The following is a 27,386-nucleotide window of genomic DNA, read 5'->3' on the forward strand; positions in this document are numbered from 1 at the left end:
TGTGCATATTGCCCTGTTGAATGCTCACATCGTGTCTGTTACCCTCATTTTACAAAGGAGCAAACTGAAGCAGAAAGAGATGACCTCTGTTTTCTAAGAGCACACACAGTAAGTGGTGAGGCGAGGATTTGAACCCAAGTTCGAGGGCCCTTGCTCTGGAACACTGCGCTACCCTGTCCTCTCCTCAGCCTGCCTCGTGGCCCACCCGCCGCTGCCCACCACCTAGGCCCCGCCCTTGAACCAGGGTCTCTCTCTGCAAGTCCAGTGGCCTTGATGCTGAGTGAGCGAGGCTCCTGAGGGCCCCCATCCTCCTATTGGAGCGGCAGGCCGGGAGTAGCATCTTCCCTGACTTGGGTGTGAAATATCTGCAGCTCCAGGATTTCTTTTTGTGAACTTTTGAAAAGCAAGTGGTTTGGGGCACCTGGGTGGCTCAGTTGGTTAAGCGTCCAACTTTGGCTCGGTCATGATCTTGCAGTTCGTGAGTTCGAGCCCCGCATTGGGCTCTGTGCTGACAGCTAGGTCAGAGCCTGGAGCCTGCTTCCAATTCTGTGTGTCCCCCCTCTCTCCCCTTCCCCTGCTCATGATCTGTCTTTGTCTCTCTCTCTCTCTCTCTCTCTCAAAAATAAATAAACCTTAAAAAATTTAAAAAAAAAAAGAAAAAGAAAAGCAAGCAGTTTTAGCCCTAAAACTTGGGACTCTCACCAGAATAAAATAGGATTAGAAAGCCTGAAGTCATAAATGACTAGACATGAGAAGCCCCCAAAACATGCCAATCATTGGAGGATTTGCTGAGCACTGACTGTGCAAAGGCAGCGGGGTCCTGCAGTGGACCGGACTTGGCCCCCATCGAGATTATGGTGCGCTCGTGGGGGGGACTGGTTCTCCACAAAGGACCTCATTTCTGAGAGTAATAAGTACAATGCATATGACCTGCCAGAGTCAAGTGATTGCATGGTGCAGATGTCAGGGGCAAGGGAAGACGTTCTGGGGTGATGTCATCCATGGGAATTCCTGAGTAGTAACAAATAAGTGGCCCTGTAATGACCTATAAGAAAGTCTTAGACCAGGGGTGCCTGGGTGGCTCAGTCGGTTAAGTGTCCGGCTTCAGCTCAGGTCATGATCTCATGGGTTTGAGCCCCGTGTTGGGCCCTGTGCTGACAGCTCAGAGCCTGGAGCTTGCTTCAGATTCTGTATCTCCCTTTCTCTCTGACCCTCCCTTGCTCACACTGTCTCTGTCTCTCCTCCCCCGCAAAAAAAAAAAGGCAAGAAAGTCTTAGACCAGTGCTCATCACGAGGTAGGAACTACATACTACATGCAAGTCAGTCTGTTGGAGCGACCATGTGCACACGTTCTGGTGCTTTACAGGGTGATTGGCCGAGGTGGGAATGTTGGCTGCCGGTGGGGGGTGGGGGAAAGCTGGTTTCTGGATGGACACGCAGGACCTCTGGAATGCTCACTACTCCACTCTGCGGTATTTATACCTCTCCTCCGACTGGGAAGGCAGAGCTTTTTCATGTAGGCTGAGAAAAGTCCGAATAAGGCAGCGTCAGGCCAGGACATAAGCAGCATTCCATATTTCCCTGTAATTGCTTTCGAATTAGGTTATGTCATCATGGGGCAGGCACACACCATGCTTGCTCTGCTGCTGCTGGCTATGGATTGAGTCTGGGGCGGGCAGCTCCCTGGGTCCCCTGTGCTGCGAAACCACCAGCCTCAGTTTCCCGTGCTGGTGGGGCTGCATCTGTCTGTGTCGTAGCCATGTTATCGTGACCGGTTCATTTTCTGTCCTCAGCCTGCTCCCTGGTTACTGTCCCCTCTCGATCTGGTAAAGGCAGTGGTTCTTCAAAAATCGTGCTCAATCTCAGAACTATCCAGAAGCTCACAGATTCCCTGGCTGCCTGGATGGTCCATACGAACGTTGCCAGGATGATCGCCCTTTTGCCTCATCCACTAGGAACCCAGATTCCCTTCGGCTGAGCCATTGGGCCCTGAAAGGGCCTCTATGGTTAGTGTTGAAGCCTAGGGGTCAAGAGAGCAGTTTCTGCTTTCAGGAGCAGAAAAGATGCCCCACTGGGGCCAGGCCTTGTCTGCAGCCTGGCAGTAGCCAGGCAGATGGGCGATAAGCGAGCTGGGTGCCTATCCTAGGAATAAATAGCTGTCCCTCCCTTGTGTCCAAGCCCCAGACACCCTTCCCGAGGACCCGTGCAAGCAGGAACCATGGGCAGCATCAGAGGCCACAGCAGACAGGTGGGAGTTCAGGAGGTGGGACGGCGCCCTCCCCCTCCCGGCGGCCGATGCCCCAGTGGAGCGGCAAACCCGACACGGTATTGCAGAGACCGAGGTTTGAAAACTCCCAGCACCGTCGGGAGCCCTGTCTTGCCTCCGTGTATCCTGGGGGAATTGGCCATGACCAATTCCAGTCAGTCCCGGGCCTTGTGGGTCAGGCTCTTGGCCTGTGCTGTTCTGCTCGGGGTGGGCAGTGCACACTGCGGAAGGCGGGGGATGCAGTGTGAGACAGCACAGGGTCTGTCCTAAAATTTTGTTAGGTGTGGAGTCCGTGGCATCCGCATGTGAGCATCTGCTGCGTGAGTAGAAGTGGTGCAGCCTCCGACCCCGGTCGGGGAGCCCTCCTCGCCAGGGCCGGTAATCAAAGCCAGCACGCCCGCCCCCGCCCGGGGACTTGGCCGAGCCTGTTTCCAGACCCAGACTGACTTTGCAAGAGACTCCCTTTCTTCTCGGTTTAGTGGAATTCCGGCTTCCAGCAGACATTTCCCTCCACGCCACCCCCTTCAGTACTACAACCATGTTTTGTAACAGGGACCATGTTTTGTAACCGGAAGTCGTTGAGAAGAGAGGACAGTTTTTTCAGCTGGGTCGGCCACATCCCCCCAGGACCCTTGCCTCTCGCACTCACCGACACTCTGCCCACTGGAATGCCACTGGGATGCTCTGTCTTCAGATGCCTGCCTGGTATTCAGTACTGCCCCCGCGTAGACAGGGTTTACCTCTTCGGGATGGGGGAGGGAGTCATCCATGAATGGCTCGTTAAAGCCCCCTGCTGCCACATTCCTGGCCGCTTAGGTCACCTCCCAAACAATATCCATCATTCATTCACCCAGCCGCCCCACATCCTGGCCACTGGGAGGGGTCCTTGTGACACAGGAAGGACTTTATGACCAGTGATGGCCTCCCCTCCCTCCCCCCATGTACAGAGTGACAAAGCAGAAACCGCCCAGGGGCCCCTCAGAAATTTGCCTTCCCCCTGCACCATGGCCCTGGGAGTGGCCACTGGGTCCCCAAAGGAACCGACAGGCTCCTCTTTCTCTTCTGCCAGCCCTCCCTCTCCCCTACTCACACCCTGTGCTATTTTAGCCACCAGAGAAGGATCTTGGACAGGCTGCCAGTGTGCAGAGGCAAGTTCTAAAGCCTCTTCTCTGTGGTGGTTTTTTTTTTTTTTCACGTGTATTCTCAAAGACAGACAAGTCCACATCCTTCCTTCCTCCCTGGATAGGTCAAGGGCTGGGGGCAGACTCCCTTCTCACAGTGGCAAGGACAGGCTGGGAGCAGCTGGCTCTGTTTCCCCTGCCTCACAGAGGGTCCAGGCGAGAAGTAGGGGAGTGTTTGGCGGCACAGCTCTGCCTGCCGGCCTCGCTCTGTGAGCCCCCCTCCAGCGTGGGGGCTGAGGTGGGGCCGGGGCCCTTCGTAACTCTGCTCTACCGCCTCTGCTGTGCCCAGCCGCTACCCAGCGTCCCGCTCAGGCCTTGTGGATGAGCGGCCGCCCTGTGTCTGAAACTGTTGACAAGCTCTGTGACAAGTCACTTACCTTCCCCACCTCAGTTTCCTCATCTGTAAAATGGAGATGATAATTTACATGAGAGGTTTTAAAGAGTCGCTACGTGTAAATAGTAGGAACCAGTAATTAGCAGTTACTGCATAATTACCTTTAGCATGCCCCCCCAATGAAATCCTGTGTCTGTTTCGCTTCTCCCCATGCCCGGTGCCAAATAGGAGTCCCGAGTTGGGAATCAACAGGTAGGTAGGTGCATGGAGTGCCTGAGGACAGGGCCACCACTCTGAGGCCGCGCTTACCGTGAAAACGGCCTTAGTGGTAGAGCCGGCTGAGCTCGACGCCCTTTGCCTTTCCCTCCTCCCACGGAGGCCGGCAGCCCTGGACACCCCCGCCCCCCAGGGGGCCAGAAACCCTGGGCTTCTTTCTCAGTCACGACAGTTGGTGTCCCCAGCGCAGCTCCTCTGCCTTCCTCCCACTGCTGAGCTTCTCGCAGAGGCCTTTTCCTCCCTTTTTTCCTGGTCCTCACACACCGCCAGCCTCGTGGCACGGCGTGCCCTACCTCATTCCCTTCTTTCCCCTCTCTGGCCTCCTGGAGGGCCTTTGCACGTGCTGCGCTTGTTCCCTGGAAGGCCTCCCTTAGTTTGTGTCTTAACTTGTTCCCAGTCCTGTCAGCGTGGGATTTCCTCCTCGCGGAAACTGCCCCACGTTTGCCCCTGCCTAGATCGGGAGCTTGCCTGCCCAGTGCTCCTTAGCTCCCTCTGGGGGCGGGGCACAGGGCACATGCCAACACCTCGGAGTGGGGCCTCTGGGGCCGAGTACCTGGCTTTAATAAGTTCAGCTCCGTAACTTCCCAGGCGCGCGACTCCCTGTGGTCAAGTAACAACACCTACCTGACCCTCGGTTTCCTCATCTGTAAAATGGGGCTGGCTCCTACCCCACAAGGCAGTTATCCAGAGGAGAGAAGTTAATATGTGACAGAGTGCCTAGAACAGTGCCCGGCACGGACTGAGCTCTATAGAAGTGTCTGTTCTGGTCGTTACTGTCACTTTTCCTGCGGGCAGCTGAGCGGTTGCTTGATTACGGAGACCCTCTCCCTGTTCAGACTGGCCGTGCCACGAGAGTGCAGGCCATGTCCACATTTGCTCACTCCTGTGTCTTCCGCACGGGACCTGGCCCGGGGTCCACCCCCAGCAAGTGCTTGTCAAGGGAATGGACGTGTTCCCCAGGGGCCTGGGCAGTGCCGAGCAGTGGGACCTGGCGACAGTTGGGCTCTGAGAATTTTGCACAGCGGAGGGTGGTGTGGTGGGCACACAAGGCCTCTGTCTGGTGAAACCACCCCACACAGCTTAGTCTAAGCTGAGTAGGGAGAGCACGGGTGTGAGTAGAGAGTTATTCTTGCGACCGGGTAGGAAAAACGGGATGTTTAATGTCCCGTTCGCATCCCAGCTCCTGCTCCCCAGTCAGTTCGTGAAGACGTGGTGGTCTGGGGCTCACTCATTCCCTGAGGATGGCCTCGTGAGGTCCCGATCTCCTTGTCTGTGAGCCTCTGGTGTCAGCACATGCCTGTCACCTTCCAGGAGGAGAAAACAGCCACACAGGGCGGGAGGCCCGTCGGTGGGCTTTCCATTCTGTGTGTGGCCAGTTCAGGAGGGAGTCCTTCCTTCTTGCCACCCAGGCCAGGCCAGGATGTACTCCCCACGCCCTGCTGAGGACCCTGCCTGCTTCGTGCAGGGAGACAGAAGTCCAGGCACAGGGACCACTGACTCGAAAATAGGTCTTCTTCTTCTTCTTCTTCTTCTTCTTCTTCTTCTTCTTTTTTTCCACATGTGTAATCTTGCTTGAGTGCTGACGTAATCTGTGCCGGGCACGGTCCTAGGTGGTTCACTTGCATTACGTTGTTCAGTCTTCATTTAAGAGGAGGGCTTCCCGTCCCCATTTCATCATCAGGGTTATCCTTCTGGCAGGTTGCCTCACTAGCAGAGGCGAGATCTAAACCCAGGTCTGCGTGAGCTCCAAGGCCCAGAGCTCCTCCAGAGCTGTGGAGGGCGCTGGGAGACGAGGCGGGGAAGGCACATTCCAGAGAAGATGAGCAAAGGATGGGGTCCATGTCTGTGATGGCAGACAGCCTGAACCCATGAGGCGAGACTTGTTCACAGCCTCCACAGGAAGGGGGTTTCCTGCAATTTCATTTCCTCTCCCAACCGTGGAGGTGGGGTCAGGGCCTCTGCAGAGGGCAGCAACCCCCGTGCACACAGACTGTTTGTCCGGCCTCAAGTCTGTGCTGGGCACCACATCCTCCCCGCTTTGTCCTTGCAGCAGCTACGGGAGGTAGGGGCTGCTGGGTCCATCCGACAGGAGGACGCTGAGCTGTGAGTAGGTCCAGGAGTTGGCATTCAGATATAGACCCTTGCTCTTTGAGAGCATGTGGGCATTACCCAGGCAGGCTGAGGTGACAAGGGGTGCCATTTGGACACCTTTCTGGGAACCGCCCACTTCTGTCCTCAGCCTTAGGGTGTGATTGGTCGCTTTGCTGCTCACTGGCATCTTTCAGGTACATGCACGAGCAAGGGCCCGGCCACGTCCTGCCCCAGCCTGGCCTGCTGCACAGCAGTAGGACGGCTGAGCTGCACACCTCGCTGTCCAGTACCACAGCTGGTTGTGCTCCACGCATTATAAGGGCACATGAGATGTGACCCAGAACTCCTGCCCCCTTGGAGCTTGCACACGTGCAGGTGACCTCCAGTAACGTACAGAATGGCTACAGGATGCTGTGGGGGAGCTGCAGGGGGCCGCGTGGTGGCCAGGGCAGGCAGGGGACGGAGAGGGCACTCTGGAAGCGTGGCAGGATTTCAGGAGAGGAGGAGGTTGGGGGAGGCACCGCGATGACTGCTGTTTATTGCGCACCCGCCGTGTGTTCTGCAGGCATGGCTGTTGCGTGCCGTCACGTGGACACATGACGGCCGTGGAGGCAGGTGTTAGGAAGGTTGGACGATGTACCGGTGTGAGTAGTGCAGCCAGCAGCCTGGCCCTGGTTTGTCTGAATCCAGAGCTGTGGAGGGCGCTGGGAGATGAGGCAGGGAAGGCACATTCCTGCTTCCTCGGTGGGAGTACCTGCTCGGTGGCCGGAGGTCAAGCACGTGGGGAGGCAGAGGACAACAGCCAGCCGTAAGAGGCTGAGAGAAAGGCACTGCGGTGGCTGTGCAGAGGAGGGGGTGTCTGGGTCAGAATCGGGCTGGGGTGAGCACGCCGGTGAGCACGTCCCCGAGGAGCTGCCTTTCAGGTTGATTTTGCGGGATCAGCCAGTGCCAAGTCAGGAGAGGCAGAGGCAGGGGACAGGCACCCTGCCTGAGGGGACGGCTCTGCACAGGGTGGGCTGTGTGCCCTGCATGCAGAGGAACTGTTCGCATCCACCGTTTGGGTTCGGAAGAAAACCTCGCTGCGTCGTCGTCACTGCATGCGGTGTGTTAATTAAGGGGCTCCTTTGTTTGGGAGGGGCCTTTTGTTGCGTCTGAATGAACAGGAGTAGTGACAGTTGTCAAAACACCTAGTGCTCTGCCAGAGGCTCCTTGGAAGCCCCTCACCCCCCACATGGCCTCTGGCTGTGGCTGGGCATGGCGCGAACGCTAGTGCACTCCTGGCCCTCTGCCACCTCCATTCTGGCCGCTGCAGATGGAGGTTCTGTGAGAACCCGAAGTGTGGCGTTTTCCCTAGACCCTGCTGTGGGAGGCTAATTGGGCCAGAAGGTGTCTAGAGACGTCCACCTTTAACTGATGGGACACACTTGCTGGGGGCTGATGTCTGGTGACATGGCCGAATGGCTGGTGCCCTGTGCTGGATGCTCTGAGTTTGGGTTTGGGGGTCCGGGCTTCTTGTTTGTGGCCCTCTTTACCCAAGAGCATCCTTTCACCTCCCAGCACCTGCATGCCCTGTGTTCCAGACACTTCCTCAGATACGGCCGCCCAACTCTGATGGGGTGGGTGCCTACCTCCCACTTGCCCTCCAGCCTCCTCAAACCCCCCTAAGATTTGGAAGAGTGGGATGTGGAATGTTCTCCAGGGAATAGAGGGTGTCTGGGCTGTAGGGAGATGAACAGGGCTGGGCAGGGCCCCGAGGCCCTGTGCTCCCAGCCTTGGAGGAGAGGGGCTCGCTGCCAGGCCATCCAAACCCTCACAGAGACTGACAGGAGGAAACCTTACATTTACAGTAGGCTTTTGTCTTCCAGCCGCTTTCCTGTCTCAGGTCATCTCTGTGCCATCAATGGCTCCTACCTAAGAGGCAAGGAAGCAGGACCAGCTAGGACCTGTGGTCTCGTCTGCCTACTCGGGTGGGGGGAGGTGGTCTGTCTGTCCCAGAGATCATAAGAGCGGGCACCCTGCATCTCGTTTCCATACCCGGGCCTGGCACTCAGTTGCATTTGCATGACTGGGTTCTAGTCCGTGCCGTGCCACGAACATCCAGACAGTCATGTGGTGGGCGCCTTGACTGCCCCGAGCCTGTTTCCTCAGATTGACTTGCCTGGGTTGCTTAAAGATCAGAAGCAGTGTATAGGAAGACCCCGTGGTGGCCACTGTTGTCCCAGGTCAGGGCTGTGGCCCAGCCCTTTTGCTAAAAAGCCCCAGCAGCCGCACTGACCCTGCAGGCCTCTCTGTCATGCTTCCCCAGACGTTCACAGCCTGGTGCAACTCCCACCTGAGGAAGGCTGGCACGCAGATCGAGAACATTGATGAGGACTTTCGAGACGGGCTCAAGCTCATGCTCCTTCTGGAGGTCATTTCAGGTGAGGCTCCTGTCCAGCAGTACCACGCACACCTGGAACAGGTGCCCTGTCTCAGGTGCCAGGGACCCAGCCCACCGCAGTTGCCCTTCGTTGCCAGGAGGAGAGTGAGGCCTGCACTGCGTTGCGCCTGGCCACTGGTCCGGGGGAGCCGGGGGGGGGGGGGGCACAATGCCCTGGCGGCCAGTTCTGGAGGGCATAGGACATTAAAGTTTCCCTTTCTCCCCCTCTTCCTCGGGGTGCGGCTCTCAGGTGAGCGGTTACCTAAGCCGGAGCGGGGCAAGATGAGAGTGCACAAGATCAACAATGTGAACAAAGCCCTGGACTTCATCGCCAGCAAAGGAGTAAAGCTGGTCTCCATCGGGGCAGAAGGTGAGCTGGGAAGGGGTAGCTCGGTCCCTGACTTGAGGCTCGGAGCCTCAGCTCTGTGCTCCGAGCAGGAGTTGTGTGGGCAGTAGAGAGAACACTTGGCGGGGGAAGTGTTAAAGACCCAGTATATGCCCCACAGTGGCCACAGTGACTGCCCTCATGGGATCATTGGGTCCCCAAGCTCTCCCTCCCCTCCGCCCACAGAACAATCATCTAACACTGGAATCCAGTGCCCCCAGTTACAGAGGGCAGGCCTCGTCTACGGGGCAGGAATTGCCTTGCCCTGGGCTCCCTCATTGGCCCTTGTGCTGGGCCTCAGAAACACTGGCAAACACATGACCTGGCATCCCTGTGCCTGGAGCACCTTTGCCCTTTGGCCCTGCCTGGTATCTGTGGTGATCTCAGGGGAGAAGGACGTTTGAGGCCCAGTGTCAGGGCTCTGGGGCTGGGGAGTGCAAGGCCAAAGGTCAGTAACCAGACTTTGCTGGCTGCATGGCCTGAGGGCGTTTGGTCACTGACCCAGGACCATCTGTGCCCCATGGGGACACCCAGTACTGTGATCCTTCGTTCTAAACCTTCCCACTAAAGCAGCAGCATGCTGTCCCTCCAGCAGCCTGTGTGTCCTGAACTCACAGGCACTTTTGGAGACGAGGCGAGGCCTGATGGAGCCCAGAAGCTCCCCATCAGCTTGCACTCACAGTTCAGCTCATTAGAGCAGGATTTCCTACACCCTGACATCCATGTTGTCCCAGCTTCTAGAAAAACAAAGAAAACTAATTGCTGTTAATGACAGGTCTCCGAGAGGTTGGCCAAGACTCTAGGCCAGAGTGTGTTTACTGAGTTCCAAGGCTCAGCCCCCTCCTGGGACCTCTCAGGGAGGGGTGCCAAGCGTCACATGCCACGGTTGGGGTTGTTGGTGTTTGTTAAAAAAAAAAAAAAAACAAAAAAAAACCCAAAATCAGTCGGGTCTTCAGATTTTCTGTCCCTGCCCGGATCTTTCCTCCTGGCTCCGCTCCAGCCTTCTGCTTCTCACAGCTGCATTTATTTTGCTCAAATGCTAGCATGTAAATACAGAAGGGGTTAGAGGAGAGACCCGATGGCATGCATCAGTTTTCATTTGGAGAAAAACTCCGTCTAAAAATGTTCTCTGTTCATGCCCAAATTGGTTCACTCCCTGTCCCTGTGGCCGTTGGGCCTCAAGAGAAAGCTGGAAAGCAGCCTACCGGAGGCGTCCCAGGGGTTCAGAACACCCGAGAGCCTCCACCTGCCCCCCATAGCCCTTCCTTCCGCGAGGGCTAGGCCATAGCCGAAACATGGCTGTCTTCTAGGGGCACAGCTATATGTCCGGGAAGCAGCTAGGGCACGTGTCACGAGAGAAGCGTCTTCCTCCCTCAGGGAGCCCTCCGAGCCCTCTGTGTGCAGTCACTGGGTGTAGCAGCTGTGGCCGCCTGTCCAGACCGTGTCCATTCCCTGCTCTGGAGTGCCTGGCATTCGGGAGGAACGCAGCACAGGTTTCCTGACTGGTGCCTGCCCTTGCCCCGGGCTGGGGTTCTCAGCCTGATAAACAGTGTCCTTCCGTCCTTCCCCCGCCTTGGGGACGTGGGCTCTGCTTCTTTCCTTCTCCTGGAACTCTCAAGCTGAAAGCCATCCTCTGCCATCAACCTGTGGCTTCTAGGGAGCGGAGGGGGCTTCTCCTCCTCTGCTGTGGCTGATGGGCCCCACCTCTGGGTGGTCGCTCTACCTCCTTTTCAAATCAAGTCCACCCCGGAGTTTCCTGTTCTCGGGGGTCAGGGAGCACGGTCTCGCTCCCTGCACCTGCTGTTCTGAGGCTTTGGGGGGCGGAGGACACGAGAGGGCTGCAGAGGCACATCTGGCCGGCAGACCTAGGGCTGAGGCCGCTTGCGCTTCTCTTACTGCAGTGGACACATGGTGCCCCGAGCGTTGCCAAGATGATTTTCCTCTAAGCTGCTGCAGCTGAAGGGCGTGTGGGGCAGCCCCTCGTGGGGCTCCCAGACGTTTGAGAGAGTAGCTGTCCAGTTAGGAAGAAAGCACGTACGTCCCCCACTGGGCCTGTGGCCTGCCCTCCCTGCCCTGCATCATCCCATCTGTCACAGGGGTGGGGCCGAGTAGGCAGGCGATGAACAAGTGAACCAGCATGTGCGTGGTTACAAATAATGGGCAGAGAGAGGGGCACCAGGCGGCACTGTCATATTGGTGCTGGGGGGGCATTTTGGGGAGGCGACTGCAGAGGCTTAGAGGATGGGAAGGACGGCCACCTGAGGAGAGGGCCAAGGTGCGCTGGGTGGACAAAAGGTGTGAGGTCCTGATGGCAAGAAGCCTGGCTTGCCAGAGTGTGCGGGGCAGCAAGGGGCTGGCTCACCCAAGGCAGGACTTGTAAGTGGGATTCTAGATCACGGGCTTCATTTTAGATGTCACAGGGCTGCGGGCGGGTGAGTGGCGCAAATCTGATGCACCTTTTAAACTGACCGCCCTGGCTGCTGTGTGGAGGTGGACGGCACGGGGCACGGAGGAGGCAGCGTGTCGGGCTGGGGGGTGGGAAGGCCACGGTGGCCTGGACAGAGGCGGCCGCAGTGAGGGTGGAAGGAAGTAGACAGATCCTCAACAGGAGTACAGCACTCGCCCGCCAGTGGGGAGACATGTCCGTGACGGCATGAGGGGTGCAGACGAGGAGCTGGGAATGCAGGCCTGGTGCCCGGGACAGGCGAGGCGTCAGGGAGGAGCGGTCTTTGGAGCTGGGCGAGGGGGTGATTGGGCTGGTGAGAGTAGGCCTGTGTGGAGGCAGCATGTGCACAGAGGCCCCCAGGTGCCAGGCAGCCGAAGGCTTTGGGGACGGTGCTTCCCAGCGCTGTGCAGCATCTCCCAGGGAGGGTGGTGGACAGGCCTGGGCGGCTCCCGTTGGACGATCGGAGCTGATCCCTGCATGGAGCTGGGAGGAGTCCCCTCTGGTTTCAGCAAGCTTCTCACCCTCCGCCCCTTCCATACATGCAGAGATTGTGGACGGCAATGCAAAGATGACCCTGGGCATGATCTGGACCATCATCCTCAGGTTCGCCATCCAGGACATCTCTGTGGAAGGTGAGAGCCCGCGGGCTGGCCGGGGCAGCCTCTTCTCCCCACTCGGTACCTGTCTGGGTCGGGGTGCGTTGGGTGGTGATTTTGGGGTTTTGTCTTCATACTTGAGGCTCTTGCCTCCCTCACGGGCAAGGCTGGTTCATGAGATTTGGCCCAGGCTGCGGGCAAGGGGCCCCCAGCTGCTGCCCAGCTCTGGTGTCCGCCCAGAGCACTCTGACTCCCGTGGTCTCTGTCTCAGTGGACCCTCACACAACCCTTGTCAAGTGGGCATGAATGTCCCCATTTTCCAGTCAAGGGACCTGAGTCATAGAGCAAACTAGCGACAGAGCCAGGCCTGGTCTGGTTCTTTTGTGTTAGCACCTACATGTTTCCGTTTGACACCCCTGCCCACAGACCTTTGCCTCTGTGACCCTGGGGCCAGTCCCCCCAAGCACGTGCGTGTGCCACGTTGTGAACAAAGTCGTCCTGGCTGGGTGGGGAGAGGGTTCATGCAACAGGCTGCAGCGGTGACCCTGCCCTCCCAGTCTGCGGAGGACAGAGCCACCGCGGGAAGTAGTCAGACTCCTGGTCTGCGCCCACCACCACCCTGAGGCCACTGGCGCGTCTGGCTCCCGGCTACTGCTTCGCTGTCCAGAGGGTCCAAGGCCAGTGTTGGGGGCTTGTTTGGCAGTGTGTTCTGGCGGGTAAAGGCACAGCGTCTGTGGGCAGAGACATGGCACTGTCCTGCTGCTGCCACTCCCTGGGGTGTGACCCCCAGGCTCTGGGCGGGCCGGCACTGGGTGAGCAGAGGCCTGCCGGGTGTCTGGAGCAGGAGGGCCTCCTGCCGGGCCAGCTGCTCTCCTGTCTGACGCCCGCCTGCGCTGAGCCGTGAAGAGTGAGTTTGAGACCGTGCTCCCGGCCTTGTGTGTTCCACAGAGACCTCTGCCAAGGAAGGGCTGCTTCTCTGGTGCCAGAGGAAGACGGCCCCATACAAGAACGTCAACGTGCAGAACTTCCACATCAGGTGCGTGCCTGGCCAGGCCCGCCCCGCCCCCCCCATCTCCTCTCCTCATTTTCCCCCAGGACAGAGGGCTGTCCTCCCAGCCGCCCTCTTTCCCTTCCCCTGGTTCTGTCCCGTGGGTCAGGGCCGCCCAGGGGGAAAGGCGCGCAGCGCAGGCACCAGTCCCCCACAGTGGGCTGTCGCCGTCCGCAGCAGGCTTGTCCCAGTCAGTGGGGCCTTGCACGCACGGTGCTCAGCAGGTCGTGGCCGTCCCAGAGTCCAGCTCTCACTGTAACGTGCTCGCCATGTGTCAGGTGCTGGTTTATGGGCATTTACTTGTTCAGTCCTCCTAGCAACCCAGCGAAGTGTAGGCACTGTCACTACCCAGTCTTACAGACATGGAAACCGAGGGAACAGATTACGGGACTTGCCCTAGGTCACACTAACTGTAAGCGCTAGGGCTGGAATTCCACTCCAGACCATCTGGCCCCTGTGGTCCTGCTCGGGGCCGCTCTGCCACGCGGTCTCCTTGCAGAGCCTGGCGCACACACTTCCTCAGTAAATGGGCATCAGTCATCCCTGCGGGTGCTCCCGGCTATCAGCGCTTACATGATGGTGAGAGGGCCCTCCTTTTAACCTGTGCCTTTCCATCCCCAGCTGGAAGGATGGCCTTGCCTTCAATGCCCTGATCCACCGACACAGACCCGAGCTGATCGAGTATGACAAGCTGAGAAAGGTTTGCCTCTTGCACATCCCGCAATGGCCGAGTTACAGTCTGACCCTGACTCTGGGTCACCTCTTCCATGCCCGTCCATTGCTGGCATCCAAAGCTGGGTTCTGTGCTCACATGGGCAGGCTGGGAGAGCCTTGTGCCAGCTGTCACCAGACCCCAGGCTTGGTGGCTGATTCTTACTTCCCTTGCTCCCCTTGGGGACTATCCCCTTCTCCCTTTATGGGCATTGCGACTGCCCATGGTTATTTTAGGGCCTGGCGGCCATGCCGTCTAGGTCCCCGTCCTTAACCTTTAGACTCTAGAGGCATTTCTTCTCTGTCTAATGGAGAAGAGGGCTAAGGAGTTCTAAGCCATCACTGCCTGCAGGTGTTTCCCATGCAGGGTCCCATTCTCATTTGCCTTTTACAAAGCTTGTGGCCTGTAGGAGCTCCCCGTCAGTGGAGAGAGCAGGACAGGGTGTGCAGGGCAGACCGGCCCCACGAGGCCATGCACATGTGCTCCGGCTGAATGGGGGCGGGAACTGGTAGGACCAGAGAGGTGCGGCAGAGGAAAGAGGCCACTGTGAACTGGCATGGTCTGGGGAAGGCATTCCTGGTGGGGGAGGCACGAGCCTGCACTTGACCTGTTCTGGCTGGACATCAACTGAGGCACATGAGGGAGGGTCTTTGATCCTGGGAGCAGTGCAGAGACGGTGTGAAGGTGGGACCATGGGAGCGCTCAGCTTGCCCCCGACCCATCGCCCCTCCAGTGCTCTCAGGTCTGGACCATGCTTTCCGGGTTTCAGGACAGAGGTCTTCAGCTGGGGGCTGGAGGGCTGGAAATTGTGAGAAAAGAGCCCACCTGCTTTTCCTCTGGGGAAAAGGTCAACACGTTTTCCCACAAAGATTTCCAAAGGCATTCCTTTGGGTGGGAATCAACTATATGTGGGTGCCCGCCTGTCCTGGCCCTTCCCAGGATGCCTGCTTTCCAGGCCTGCCATGTTCTCTTGTGCGTCTGCCCCGTGCCCCTGACAGAGTCCTTCTTCCCCCTTCTCTTACCCTCCTCCTCCCAGGACGACCCTGTCACCAACCTGAACAACGCCTTTGAAGTGGCCGAGAAATACCTAGACATCCCCAAGATGTTGGATGCGGAGGGTAAGCACATCCCTTTTGTTCAGTCGCCACCCTGTTCTGCGGGCGTGTGTTGCGGCAACTTCAAGGAGCTGGCAGTGCCAGTGAGAAGGGCTGAGTGCGTCTGGGCGACCCCGGGACAGTCATGCTGCCCGGGAGCCAGAGAGGAGCAGCCTGGGCAGACCAGGCAGGCTCAGGGATGGTGACGCAGGGGAAGGAGGAGCCGGACAATGACTGGTTTTGGGGGCCACGCCTCGGGACCGGACCCGAGTGTCCTGCCGGAGCCCTGCCGAGACCTGCCCCTCACTCGGGGTGGGCAAGCCCAGTGGCCAGTGAGGGCAGCCCCCTGCAGACCTCCAAGGCCACTGCCTTCCCGGCTTGCCCCAGGCTTGGAGTCTGGAGTCCTTCAAAGTGCAATGTTTGTTTTTTCCTTTCCGGCCTTGCTCCGTTTCCCAGCCGTGCACCACCCCCAGCCAGGACCCATGTCTGGTGGCCCAGGGGGTTGACTGTCCAGCAGCCCCTTGAGGCCATTCTCAGAAAGAGGAAGTGGCCTTGTTCTAATCCAGTTCCCACAGCCTTGGCCTTTCTAGAGACCACAGGGGCTGGAGGGGCTGAGGGTATTGGACAGGCCCACTGGAGTCACCAGGGGTCACCGAATCCATTCTGAGGGTCCTTCTCCTGGGATGCCTGTGGCCTTGGGAGACTCTGGATCCCGGCGAGCGACCACCTCCCCCCCCAACCCCTGCTGGGGCAGTTTAACCCTTGTTGTTCACTTCCAGACATCGTGAACACGGCCCGGCCCGACGAGAAGGCCATAATGACCTATGTGTCCAGCTTCTACCATGCCTTTTCGGGAGCGCAGAAGGTACCGGGCAGGGCCGGGCAGGCCCACCTCGCCGCCACTGCCCAATGCCGCCGCTGCCTCTCGCCTCCCACGCTCACCTCATTTCTCTTGCAGACGGCAGTGGCCTCTCTCCGACTGGAAGCCATCCCCCGACTCCAGGCGTCCCTGCCTGTTTAGTCTGCTCACAGTATCCACTGAGTGCCTGACCTGTGCCAGGCTGTTCCAGGCACTGAGGATCTAGTAGTGGCTAAGTCAGGGAGGACCCCTGCTCTCATGGAGCTTATGTTCCGGTGGGCAGGATAGACAGCAGACCCATCCACAGATGAAAAGTCATTTCACGTGCTGATAAGCACAATAGAGCCCATGGGACAGGCTGGTGGACTAGAGATGCCTGTGGGGCTGCTTCTGGGTGATGTGGGCGGCCACTTGGAGTGATGGGCAGGCGCTGCAGGATGAAGATCAGCAGGAAAAGCATTTCAGGCTGAGGGTAGAGCAAGTGCAAAGGCCCTGAGGCAGAAATGAGCTTGACTTATTCAGGGAAGAGCAGAGAGAGGAAAAAATGAGGATGGGGACAGGAACAAGGCCAAGGTGCAAAGAATCACCATAGTCTGGGGTCAGGAGTTTCATTCTAAGGCCCCAGGAGACCATTTGGTGGTCTGTTCTGGGTACTAGTTATGTGAGACATGATCTCATGGGTGTCGTCAGAAAGATCAGTTAGCTTTTGACTCCTCTGGCCCTAAACCGATCTTCCTTTTTTTTTTTTTTTTAATTCATTTCTTTATTTGAGAGAGAGGGGGAACAGAAGGAGAGAGTCCCAAGCAGGCTCGGCACTGTCAGTCACAAACCGCAAGATCGTGACCTGAGCTGAAATCAGGAGTCAGATGCTTAACAGACAGCCACCCAGGCGCCCCTTCCTCGCTAAAGCCAGGAGCTAGCGTCACAAACGCAGGTCTGGTTAGAAAAGGACTTCACCTATCCAGACTTGCCTCTTTCCCTCTGCGAAACTGCAGCGAAACGTGGCCACGCAGCCGGAGCCAGGGTTTGGCTTCCAGTCCAGAGCAAGCGCTATTCCTCCCGCATGAGCCTAGGGTCCGGCCCCGGCCGCCCGCCCTGCGTCTTTCATTCTCTCCTGCCTCTCTCTCTCTCTTTCTCTCTCTCTCTGCGCAGATATTGTAGGCACTCTGAGGCCAGATGAGAAAGCCATCATGACTTACGTGTCCTGCTTCTACCACGCTTTCTCGGGGGCTCAAAAGGTGAGCTGGGGCGGGAGCACCCTCACTGCTGCACCTGGAGACTTGCCCACGCTGTCCCCTGCACATCCTGCCCTCGCTGTCCCCGCACGTCCCCACCACCCACCTGCGGTTGGAGCCCCAGCACGAGGGCTGACCGGGGCAGGTTTCTCGTGACCGTGGGCCTCTGGTTCGGCCATTGAGCCAGCGCTGGTCCATTGCGGACATGGCAGACACTCTCCATGCATACGTCCCACCCTGTCAGGAGGGTGGTGGCGTCCCCCAGCGTCTCTGGGTGGTTGAATCCCGGCAGAGCTGCGGTGTTGGGTGCTCGGTCGCCCTGCCTTCTCCGTGATGCTTGCCCGCCACACTGGGGGTGCCCTCTCACTGGGGCTCCTTCTCTCCCAAATGGCCCAGGAAAGGCTGGCCATGAGCAGGTCAGACTCCTCTCTCAACCCGCACCTGCCCACCCAGTTTGCTGGGCCCCAGGCCTCAGCCCCCGCTGACACGGGCAGAGTGGCAGACGTGTCCGTTCACAGCAGCGGCTGACCACTTGCATGGGAGAGAGGGCTGCCTGGAGGCCTGCGCCCCGGGCGCCCTCCGCTTGCCTCCTGGCCTCTGGCCTCGGGCAGCACGTTCTCCCAGTGACTTGACGTTGCGTCACCAGTTAGAAGTGGGCAGGGAGGTGGAGAAGTTAGCTCTTGTTTCTGAGCCCTTACTACATGCTGGCAGTGCTGAGGACTCTGCCACCTGCAGCTTCTCGGACAGTCCCACACACACCAGGGCGTGGGTGCTGTTATCTTCACTTAAAACAGGAGGAGACTCAAGTTCACAGAGGTGGACCCTGCTCTGCCGCCTCTTAGCAATTTGACCTTAGAAGGGTCACTTCTTCAGTTTTCCCATCTGTAGGAGGACGAAATGAGTTCATGTTGGCTCGGGGTGAATTCACAGAGCACCAAGCCCCGTAAGCGCTCAGTATATGATCGGGTGGCCGGGCCAGCCTGCCGGGCCTGCCCCTGCCCACCGCGGTCCTCCCAGCCCCATGGCCACAGCCTCTCACCCCCTACCCAGCTTGTGGCTGCAGCTCGTTGGCGTGATTTGCTCAGAGCAGAGGTGGGGCATGGGGGCGGGCAGCCATGAAATATTCCAAGACTCAGACCCCACTAACAAGCATGTGTGCCATTGGACTCCCCACTCTGCAGGCCCAAGCCAGCCTCGGCCCGCCACATCGCCCCCTCAGCCTCCTGTGCTTAGAGCTGAGCTCCACTGTGGGGGGGGGCTGGCAGCTTTGAGGGATCTCTGGGAGCGGATACTGGCAGGAAGGCTCAGGCCAGAGCATTTGGGGGTTTTCAAGGCAGCTGGACCCCCCTTGTGAGAGAGGCTGTTACCCATTCACCAGGGGACGTGCCACATCCGGGCTCCTCCAGCTCTAGGTCCGACTTACCCCCGCCTGTGTTTACTTCTCAAGACAGCCTCGTGATGCTTTTATTATTGCTTCGTGTCCTCAGGGACTCCATCCTGCCTCTTGATAGAGTGCTCTCTGGCATTTGTTTTGTTTTATAAATACAAGGCGAACCCCAGGCCTGGCACTAAGCTTACCCATTCTCTCCCGATAGTTTATTTCTAGTCACTAAGCATTTGCTCCTTATTCCTTCATTCACTCATTCATCAACTCTGAGTACCCGAAACATACCAAGCCCTGAACTGGTGCCAGCAATTCAGCCGTGAGGCAAAGCACCGATGACTAGCGGCTCCTGCCTTCAGGGCTCTGCCCAGCATGTGGGTCTGAGCATGGGGTGCCCATTGTCCCTCCAAGCCAGGGGTCAGGGACTGACCTCTGTGACTCTGCCCAGGAGCTGTCCTGCACTCACGGGGGCTGGGTGTTCATTGGCCAATGCACGGTGTGTGCGCACCCCAGTCTCCGCCGGCCCCCGCTCTCCTCCCCGCCTGTCCCCGAAGCAGTGAGTGGATGGGAGAGGCCGGGCGTCAGTGCGTGCCGCTCGAGGGTCTGGCGCCATCCCCGGGCCTCTCTGTTTTCCTTCCCCGCCATTCTGTAGACCCTCCTCACTATTTCTGTTCCTGTTCTGTTGCCGTTTCAACTTCTCCTCTTGGACCCTTTCTGTGCTTCCTGAAAGGTACCTGGTCTCTTCTTTCCCTGCGTGCCACCCCCTCGCTCTCCTTCTTCTCCACGCCTTGCATTCCCCCCGCCCCCCAGCAGGACGCGGGACGACATTGTCCCGTAGTTCTGAGCGGAGACTGGGCAGTCTCTGCCACTTTCTGCCCTCCAAGGCGTAGCTCCCTTCTGCCCCTGGGAGTGTGACTTCTGCCCAGTGAGCCGTCAGCGCCCACCCGGGGAGGATTAGGAAGGGGACACGTGTGCTCTGCCTGTGCACCGACCGCAGACTTTGGAGGGCGCCACGCAGCTCTCCAGTGCTTGGCCTCCCTGCCGTGGACCTTCCCACCCAGGCTTAGGACGTAGTGGGAGGGCTGGCCGGTCCCTCCAGGGGCCAGGCCGAGGGGCCCAGCTCTCTGGGGAGGGTGTGGAGGCGCCGGCAGAGCTCGTCGGGGCGCAGCAGCGCAGGGTGCCGTCTTGCTGGAGCTGTGTGGCTTCCTTCCTCGGGACTGCTGTGGGGGCTGGGGATGAGCCCCCCAGGAGGGAGGGTCCCCCCCCCCCCCCCCCCGCCGTGGCCCTGACGGTGGTCTTCCCCTGCCCCAGGCGGAGACTGCTGCCAACCGGATCTGCAAGGTGCTGGCTGTCAACCAAGAGAATGAGCACCTCATGGAAGATTATGAGAGGCTGGCCAGCGACGTAAGTCTACTCACCCTGCCCCTGGCGGCCCCTCGTTACCCTTGACTGCAGGTCACGTGACACCTGCAGAGGGGCAAGCAGGTATGGCAGTGTCACTTTCTAGGTATAGCGGGTATGTGACCTTCCAGGCTAGTTTTACAAGGCCACGGGTCCGGCTGGTGTGTCACCTTGCTCCCGGCTCCCTCCGTCTTGAGCTTGGGTTCCTACAGAGGTGCTCTGGCAGAGTTCCTTGAATACCCTCCTGCTCCAGAATCGTTGGGCGAGGTTTTAAAAACCTTGCCAGGTCCTCACCGGGAGATGACTGACTCCCTGGGATGACCCTGGTGCTGACACAGCCATAGGACCGCGGCTTGTCACAGCGGTCTGTGCTCTCCACAGCAGCCCTGGGAAGAGGGAACGCGTGTTACCCCCTTCCCCACCTGGGGAAACTGAGACCCGGAGAGGCTCGGGCACCAAGCACGCAGCTGGTGTAGTGGAGAGCCGGGGTGTGACCCCAGGCAGCTCCACTCCACGGCCTGAACCCAGAAAGTCAGCTGGGGATGTGGGTGTTGAGTACGTCTCTTCTGGATTCCCTCCTGTGTGTTGAAACACTGAAGCTCCCAAGAGCCGTGGCTTGACTGCTTTTCCAGACTAGTGGTTCCCAGACTTCGAAATTTCGTGGATCAGGAATTTTTGGAAAAGTATTTGACAGCCAAACTGTAGTGACCAGCTTTTTTTGTTTTGCCAAGTTAAGGATGTTTTCAAAAGAAAAGCCTACCGGGGCACCTGACTGACTCACTTGGTGGAGTGTGCAACTCTTGATCTTGGGGTTGTGAGTTCGAGTCCCACGTTGGGTTTACAGATTACTTTAAAAAGAAAAGAAAAAGCTACCGTTTGTTACCACCATAGTTTCGTCACCAAGAAAAAGTTAAAAGGTTATATCTTGGGATCCCATCCCTTCCTAAGAAAGGACAGTTCACTGAGGGCATCGAGATATAAAGACACATAGACCCCTTTTTCCTTGCTTTTCTTGTTTTGCTAGAACTTGGCTTTTGGGAACCACTTGTTTAAGTATATCTGTGCTGGGCAATGGCTGGTTTTACTTTTCTAGAACGTCCAGTTTGTTTGTTGGTACCCTGTCCTCGCTCTATGTAACAGGTATAAGTGGCTTTTGGAAAACACATGTCACTTTTTCTTTTCAAATTGTGTACGTCCCAGGTCCCGGACGTGGCGCTCTGGCCTTCCCTCGATGGGCTGACAGCCCATGAGCAAGGAGGCAATACGGCGTCTCTCAGATGGTGCCGGGGTCCCTGGCATGGCAGTAGTAGGGTCGTGTGGTGGGATGTGACAGGAGGGACGCTGGAGTTGAGGCCCCCTTGCTTAGATCGGAGGAAAAGGAAGACCAGGAGCAAAGGCACGAATGGGAAGTAGCCAGAGAACGGCACAGTGGGGGGGGCGCACTGCCCCGACCTTCCTGGCCGGAGGATCCCAGTGGGGATCGTGGAGAGGTCAGGCCGGGGAGCAGGGCTGAGCCCTGAGACGGGCCCTTGAAACCCCCTATCCCTTGAGCCCTTGAGGCGGGACGAGGCCCCTCCAGCGCCCTGAGGCTTCTGGTGGGCCCGCAGCTCCTGGAGTGGATCCGCCGCACCATCCCCTGGCTGGAGGACCGCGTGCCGCAGAAGACCATCCAGGAGATGCAGCAGAAGCTGGAGGACTTCCGGGACTACCGGCGTGTCCACAAGCCGCCCAAGGTGCAGGAGAAGTGCCAGCTGGAGATCAACTTCAACACGCTGCAGACCAAGCTACGCCTGAGCAACCGGCCTGCCTTCATGCCCTCTGAGGGCAGGATGGTCTCGGTGAGCGCGGGGACGGGCCCGGGAGGCACAGCCCAGCACCCCAGCCAGCCTGTAGCTGTGGGGGGGAGCCCACAATGCCCCAGGCTAGCATGTGACCAGTACTGGCTTTCTTAACTAAAAGGCACGGCCTGTGGGGTGCAGGGGTGTGGTAGGAGGTACACTTGAGCCTCACCACCTTCTACCTCCCCCATCACTCCCTAGAATTTTCAACCCAAACCACACCTTATTTTGTGTGGCATTATCTCAGTTTGGACCCCCGGCTCCAGGACCACCAAGTGCTCAAGGAGAGTGCTTCTGAGGAGAGGGATGGTATTCAGCGGAGTCACCTGGCTCTCGTAGCGCCGTCCCTGGTGTTCATTCATTGTCACTTATTCATCTAATGCAAAAACTCGATCGCACCTGCCGTGTGCTGGGCCCCGTCTAGGCGCATGGATGCAGCAAAGCACAGGATAGATGTGACCCCAGCCCGTTTCTGCTGCCTGCCTTCCCTTCGGCAGCCCTGGCCCCTCCATCAGCCCCGTCCTCCTGTGTCCCCGTAGGACATCAACAATGGCTGGCAGCACCTGGAGCAGGCGGAGAAGGGCTACGAGGAGTGGCTGCTGAATGAGATCCGCAGGCTGGAGCGGCTCGACCACCTGGCGGAGAAGTTCCGGCAGAAAGCCTCCATCCACGAGGCCTGGACCGACGGTACGGCCCTCCAGCTCGCTCAGACTGCGTGCGTCCACAGCCCCTCCCGTGTGGTTGGGTCTGCCTATCAGAGCCCCTTTTCCTGCTGCTTGGGGACGAGCCTGCCAGAAATGCTGTCTGGGCTCACCCGGCCCCGGCAGCAAGGAGCACAGCCGAACCTTGTGCCGCCTCCATCGAGCCATGACCCTTGTCACCAAGGATGGTGACTATGCCAGGGCAGGGGGGTGGGGCCTCTTGTCCCTGGAAGCCTGTGTTCAGCGATTCTGCCTGCCTTCCCTCTCCTGCCCCTTTGTGACTGTGGAGGTCACACTGAAGAGTCCGAGCTGGGTGGGCTGTGGGCCGCACGTGGTCCTTCAAGGCAAGGCCAGGGAGCCACCCCTCCGTTCTGTGGCCTGAGCTGCAGCTGGTGCTCGCTGACCAGCAGCGCCCACCCAGGGAGGGCCTGGGCCCCCCCAGGATGGCTTCTCCCAAAGGACAGCAGTGCCCCCTGTTTTCCTGGCAGCTCTGCAGCCACCGGTTCCCTTGGCTCTGGGGGTGGGATTCTGTCACGTCTCGGCCCTCGATCAGGACCCGCACCACGGGGGAGATTCCGGATCCCAGGGGTATGCAAGCCTCTGGAAAATGGCCAGGAGCCGGGCCCCACACCCACCCACCCTGGCCACCTCCCTCTCAACTGTGCCCTGCCACCACCATTCTTCCTGGCTGATTTCACACTTCCTTGTATTGCTTCGTGTGATGTTTCATCCGTCTACACCCACTGTTCCCCACGAGGCCCTCCCTGAGCCTCTAGGGGCTCCTCCAGCCCCCACCCACCCAGCTGCGGGGCAAGCGGCCCCAGTACTGCCAGATGCTGAGATCTAGCTAGAAGCATCCGTTCAGAGCCCACCGCACCCCTGCGGGCCTGTGAGCACGAAGCTCTGCACCATCCAGAGACCTGGGCCTGTGCCCCCCGCGTCTCTGGCTGTGGTTCAGCTAATGCCCTCCTCACATGAGCACAGGCCTCCCTTTTCTGGCAGCAGCTGCCGGGCCCAGAGCGATTACCCTAAGCCCTCTCTGCTGGAGAAGACACAGAGAAGGCCATGAGGAGGCAGCTCGGGCCAGGGAGGCGGGCACCTCCTTCTGCCTGGCAGGGGTGGCGTCCACAGAGGAGGGGGTGTTGCTGCCATTCAGTTCATTTGCTTGTTTGTTCATTCATTCGCCTCTTTGCTGAGCACGGCAGCTTCCCAGGTGGATGAGGTCCCTGCCCGGGGAGCCGACAAGCCAGCAGACCCTGACATTTCTTTAGTCAGAGGGCCCTTGGGCACGGAGTGCACTTTACAGCACCGTGTTCCACACCCGTTCCCAGCCGTCTCCTCCCGTCATTATCCATGTCCTGCATCTCCGTGTCCTTCCACGGGTGCTGGGTGTCACCCTCATGGGCCTCCCTTCTGGGGCCTCCTGGCCCATGTTATCAGCTCTTCAGGCCCTCGCCTGGAGGCTCCGGGAAGATGGTTTCCGGAGGCCGAGGGGTGTGGGCATGATGGCCTGCCAGAGTGCCTTCCCTGGGAACGACAGGCTGGCCTTCACTCAGAGAAGTTGGCTCAGCCTGGAGCCAGGGCCCAACTGGTTCAGCGGCCTCCTCCCTGTCGTGCCCCTGCCTCCCTGCAAGCGCTTTGGCATCCACCCTTAACCCTCCCATCAGCCCGGAGCCCCCGCGCCGGCTTGCCCACTCTCGTTCCCAAGACCCGGAGCCTCTGTCCTCTGAACCACCTGATTGTGCAACTCAGGAGGACGGACTGCCCTCCTGGCCCCTCTGTGCTCCTGAGGTCTGGGGTAGAGGCCTTCTTTCCCTGGATGGGCGGGCCCAGGAGTGGGTTGAGCCACCGTCATTCTGTGGCTCCCTCCCCACCCGCCATGCCTGCGGGGGTGAGGGTCCAAGTAGATGCTTTGCAGAAGGTTTTGGATTCTCTCGGGGTGGGGGGGAGTGGGGGGGAATAAAAACAAGCCTCTGCATCCCTGCTGTGGCTGCCCCTTGGCCTGAACCCAAGGCATCTGTGGCCTGGGCCATTCCTCCTGGTCCTCCCCCCCCCCCCCACCTCTTGCCAGCTCCCTTGCTACCATTCTGCTGAGGCAGGGAAGTGGTAGCCTGCTATTTGCGGCTCGCAGCCTTGGGAGAGAGCACTTTGGGGGGGGAATTGCAAGCTTGCCTTCGTGGCTGAGCATCCTGCCCCGGTGCCAGGCCCTGTGCTCGGGGCGGGTGAGGGGCGGCTGGTGCTGGCCTGGTGCCAGCCCTCCTCAGATGTCACCTCACTGACACTTGAGACTGGGCTCCGCCGTCAGCCCCGTTTCACAGATGAGGGGATGGGGGGAGAGGCCTTGTGCCGTCCCACTGCCAGGCAGGCAGCCACTGGTCAGGTGGTCTGGTGCCAGGCTGAGGAGTGGGGTGTCTGAGCTGCCACTCCAGGGACACCCCAAGGTGGGGTGACTTACCTGAAGCCTGTGCGAGCTGGGGTCCCAGCCACCTTCCCGGGCTAGCGTTCTCCGCCCCGTCTCCACACTACCACACCACACTCGTAGGCCTTACTTGAGCCTCTGTCCTGGGGTATGTAATTAGTCAGGCTCCAGGACTAATAACGGTGCTCCTCTTCCTTCAAAGGGCCTGACAACGGGCCCCACCTCACTGCACACAGAAGGCCCGTGGGATGGCTTAGGACATGTAGGTGTGATAGGACCCTACCCCGAGGGAGCTTGGCTTCTAAGTGCCAGGGGACAGGCATGAGGTGGGGGGGGCCTGGAGAACTCTGACTCTCACACTCGCCCTTCCCTCGCTTTGCTGAGGCCTGGGCCGCACCCCTTGCTGCCTCTGTGGATGTCAGCCCTCCACAGAGGGGTGTCTGCCTTTCTGGCCGTGGGGGCCCCATCCAGTTCTGGTCTGCCAGTGAGGGCCCCAAGTTCAGAGCGCACAGGTTGAATTGGGATATCTATCTCTGGCCTGCTGGCCCCACAGTGTCTCCTAGCTCCATCCAGGATATAGTTGGGCTTAGAGATCCCTTGAAAAGGCAAGGGAAAGTTCTGGAAGTTTCTAGCCTTCAGCACCATCCCCGGTGAGGCAGGAAATGAGGTCTGTACTGTTTCCTTGCCTGTGGTCAGACGACCCTCTGGCCTTGCAGTACCCTGTTGTCCAAACACCCGCCGTCTGCTCCTCCCCAGGGAAGGAGGCCATGCTGAAGCATCGGGACTACGAGACGGCCACGCTGTCGGACATCAAAGCCCTCATCCGAAAGCACGAGGCCTTCGAGAGCGACCTGGCCGCACACCAGGACCGCGTGGAGCAGATCGCGGCCATTGCCCAGGAGCTCAAGTACGTGTGGCCCACGGTGTCGCTGCCCCAGTGCAGGGGCAGCATCCCGAGGTCCAGCCCTCTCCACCCCCACCGTCTCTTTCCAGATGCCAGGGAAGGGCCTTGGGGGATGATGCCCTTTGCCCACCTTGTCTTAACCTCAAATGAGGATGGTGGGACCTGTGTTCTCAGGCAGAAGGGAGGTCTCTGGCCCCCTTCCAGATTGCTTCGGCTGTAGGTGTCCCTGGGCTCTACCTTTTGCCTGCCACACCAAGGAGACTCCCCCCGCCCCCTGAGGGGATGGGCGGCCTAGCGCCTGTTGCTGCCACCCGCTCCTCCCTGAGGGGACCAGGCTGCACAGAGAGCCCATTGTTCTGCCTGGGCCCTTTCCTCTCGCTCAGAATACACGTATTGTACAAGCTTCCAGGCAGCCGGGTTCTCCTCCCTCCGTTCCCCGCCCCGGTCAGATCAACTTGTGCACACAATTAGTACACTGAACCTCCAGGGCCAGTGAATGGGGCCTTATTCCGCCAGCACAGTGGCCAGCGCCCGGGACGGCCCAGGGAGGGGGCGGCCAAGACCATTACTTCATGGAAAATCCACAGGCCCCGGAGGGGCGGCAAGCCTCCCAAAATAGCCGTCTGCTCAAAAATAGGATACTTGGCTGGAGCTGCCCTTTCCACAGACACCCCCACCCTGCCGGTCCTCCCTAAAGTTCTGCTTGCTCCTCCCAGGCTGGGGCCCGGTGCTGGGGCCTGCAGGAGCCCACGCCAACAAGGCCTGTTTCCTCCCTGACTCACGCCCTCACCACTGCCCATTTGCTCACCCGTGGGGCCTTCACCATACTGGGAAGACACTGTCTCTGTTGGTCACTATTAGGGGCACTTCTAGGGGTCTTGCACCTTTTCTGGGGTTGAGCCTCTCCCTGGCACACCCACATGGAGGAGAGTGAGGTCACATGTACACATGTTCATCTAGGTCCAGGGTGATGGGCGTGTTCCGCCATTGACAGGTGAGCTCCTAGAAGCTGGTGGGAAACACTCTTGGAGCGAATCGGCGGGCAGCCTACCTCTGGGGCACTGAGAACGCTGTGTGAACCCTGTCATCCAGAGCCAGGGAGCAGCCGGTCACTGAAACAACTTTTCTGGAGGAGGAGGAGGGCTGTTTGGGGGTGCTGTCCGTTCCCCCCAACGATGAGTCAGAGGGCCTAGTGCTGGCCAGGATGAGCCTGGATAGACAGCCTGGCTGAGCGGTGCTTAATAACAACCAAAACTCAGCACTCTGTGCTCTGCACATACCGGCTCGTTTCGTCCCTCAGTGACCCCATGTTATGGAAGGGGAACTGAGGCACAGAGAGGCCGAGAGGCTTGCCCAAGGTCACACTGCTAGGTGGTTGAGACAGGACCGGAGCTCACGCTGCCTGGCCCTCTGTGGAGCACAGCCTTGGTGCCCCTCCTGGCCCATGTGTCCTACCTGCTTGTCAGAGTCACCAGACAGTCCCCCGCCCCAGCCCCATGTCCTCATGGCCTGTTCCTCCCAAGGTTGTTCCCTATTCCCCATCCCTCACCAGGCTCCAAGGTTTGCCTGTACCCCGACTTCCTGGGAACCTCCCACTAAGAGGGTCTGGTTCTGGAGCCCAGGGGCTGATGGGAGGGGCAGGGGGCCAAGAAACATTGTGACAGTCCACGTTTTTCTTAGGTATGTTACTCATTGCTTAGAATGACATTGCAGGGTCATTATCCATTTTTTCTTAGTGCCCATTAAAATAAACCTCTTCAGGGGTGCCTGGGTGGCTCAGTCGGTTAAGCATCTGAC

At 59.1% G+C, this 27,386-nt stretch overlaps 1 protein-coding gene across 5 annotated transcripts in view; it reads left to right on the forward strand.

The window, feature by feature from the left end:
• The window catches only part of ACTN4 (actinin alpha 4), a 69,071-nt gene that overhangs the window by 35,003 nt on the left and 6,682 nt on the right, over window positions 1-27,386 (forward strand). For 3 of the 5 annotated variants that reach the window (XM_029924097.1, XM_029924098.1, XM_029924093.1), the window contains exons 2-12: window positions 8,454-8,568; window positions 8,818-8,937; window positions 11,944-12,030; window positions 12,943-13,030; window positions 13,664-13,742; window positions 14,791-14,872; window positions 15,628-15,713; window positions 19,638-19,730; window positions 21,335-21,565; window positions 22,105-22,252; window positions 25,442-25,592. In XM_029924097.1, coding sequence (XP_029779957.1) covers window positions 8,454-8,568; window positions 8,818-8,937; window positions 11,944-12,030; window positions 12,943-13,030; window positions 13,664-13,742; window positions 14,791-14,872; window positions 15,628-15,713; window positions 19,638-19,730; window positions 21,335-21,565; window positions 22,105-22,252; window positions 25,442-25,592 — 1,280 coding nt within the window. Of the gene's footprint in view, window positions 1-8,453; window positions 8,569-8,817; window positions 8,938-11,943; window positions 12,031-12,942; window positions 13,031-13,663; window positions 13,743-14,790; window positions 14,873-15,627; window positions 15,714-16,859; window positions 16,946-19,637; window positions 19,731-21,334; window positions 21,566-22,104; window positions 22,253-25,441; window positions 25,593-27,386 lie in introns of all 5 variants that reach the window. The other 2 variants (XM_029924095.1, XM_029924096.1) reach the window with 1 other exon arrangement.

Source organism: Suricata suricatta, chromosome 16 (assembly GCF_006229205.1).
Source record: "Suricata suricatta isolate VVHF042 chromosome 16, meerkat_22Aug2017_6uvM2_HiC, whole genome shotgun sequence".
NCBI classification, from domain to species: domain Eukaryota; kingdom Metazoa; phylum Chordata; class Mammalia; order Carnivora; family Herpestidae; genus Suricata; species Suricata suricatta.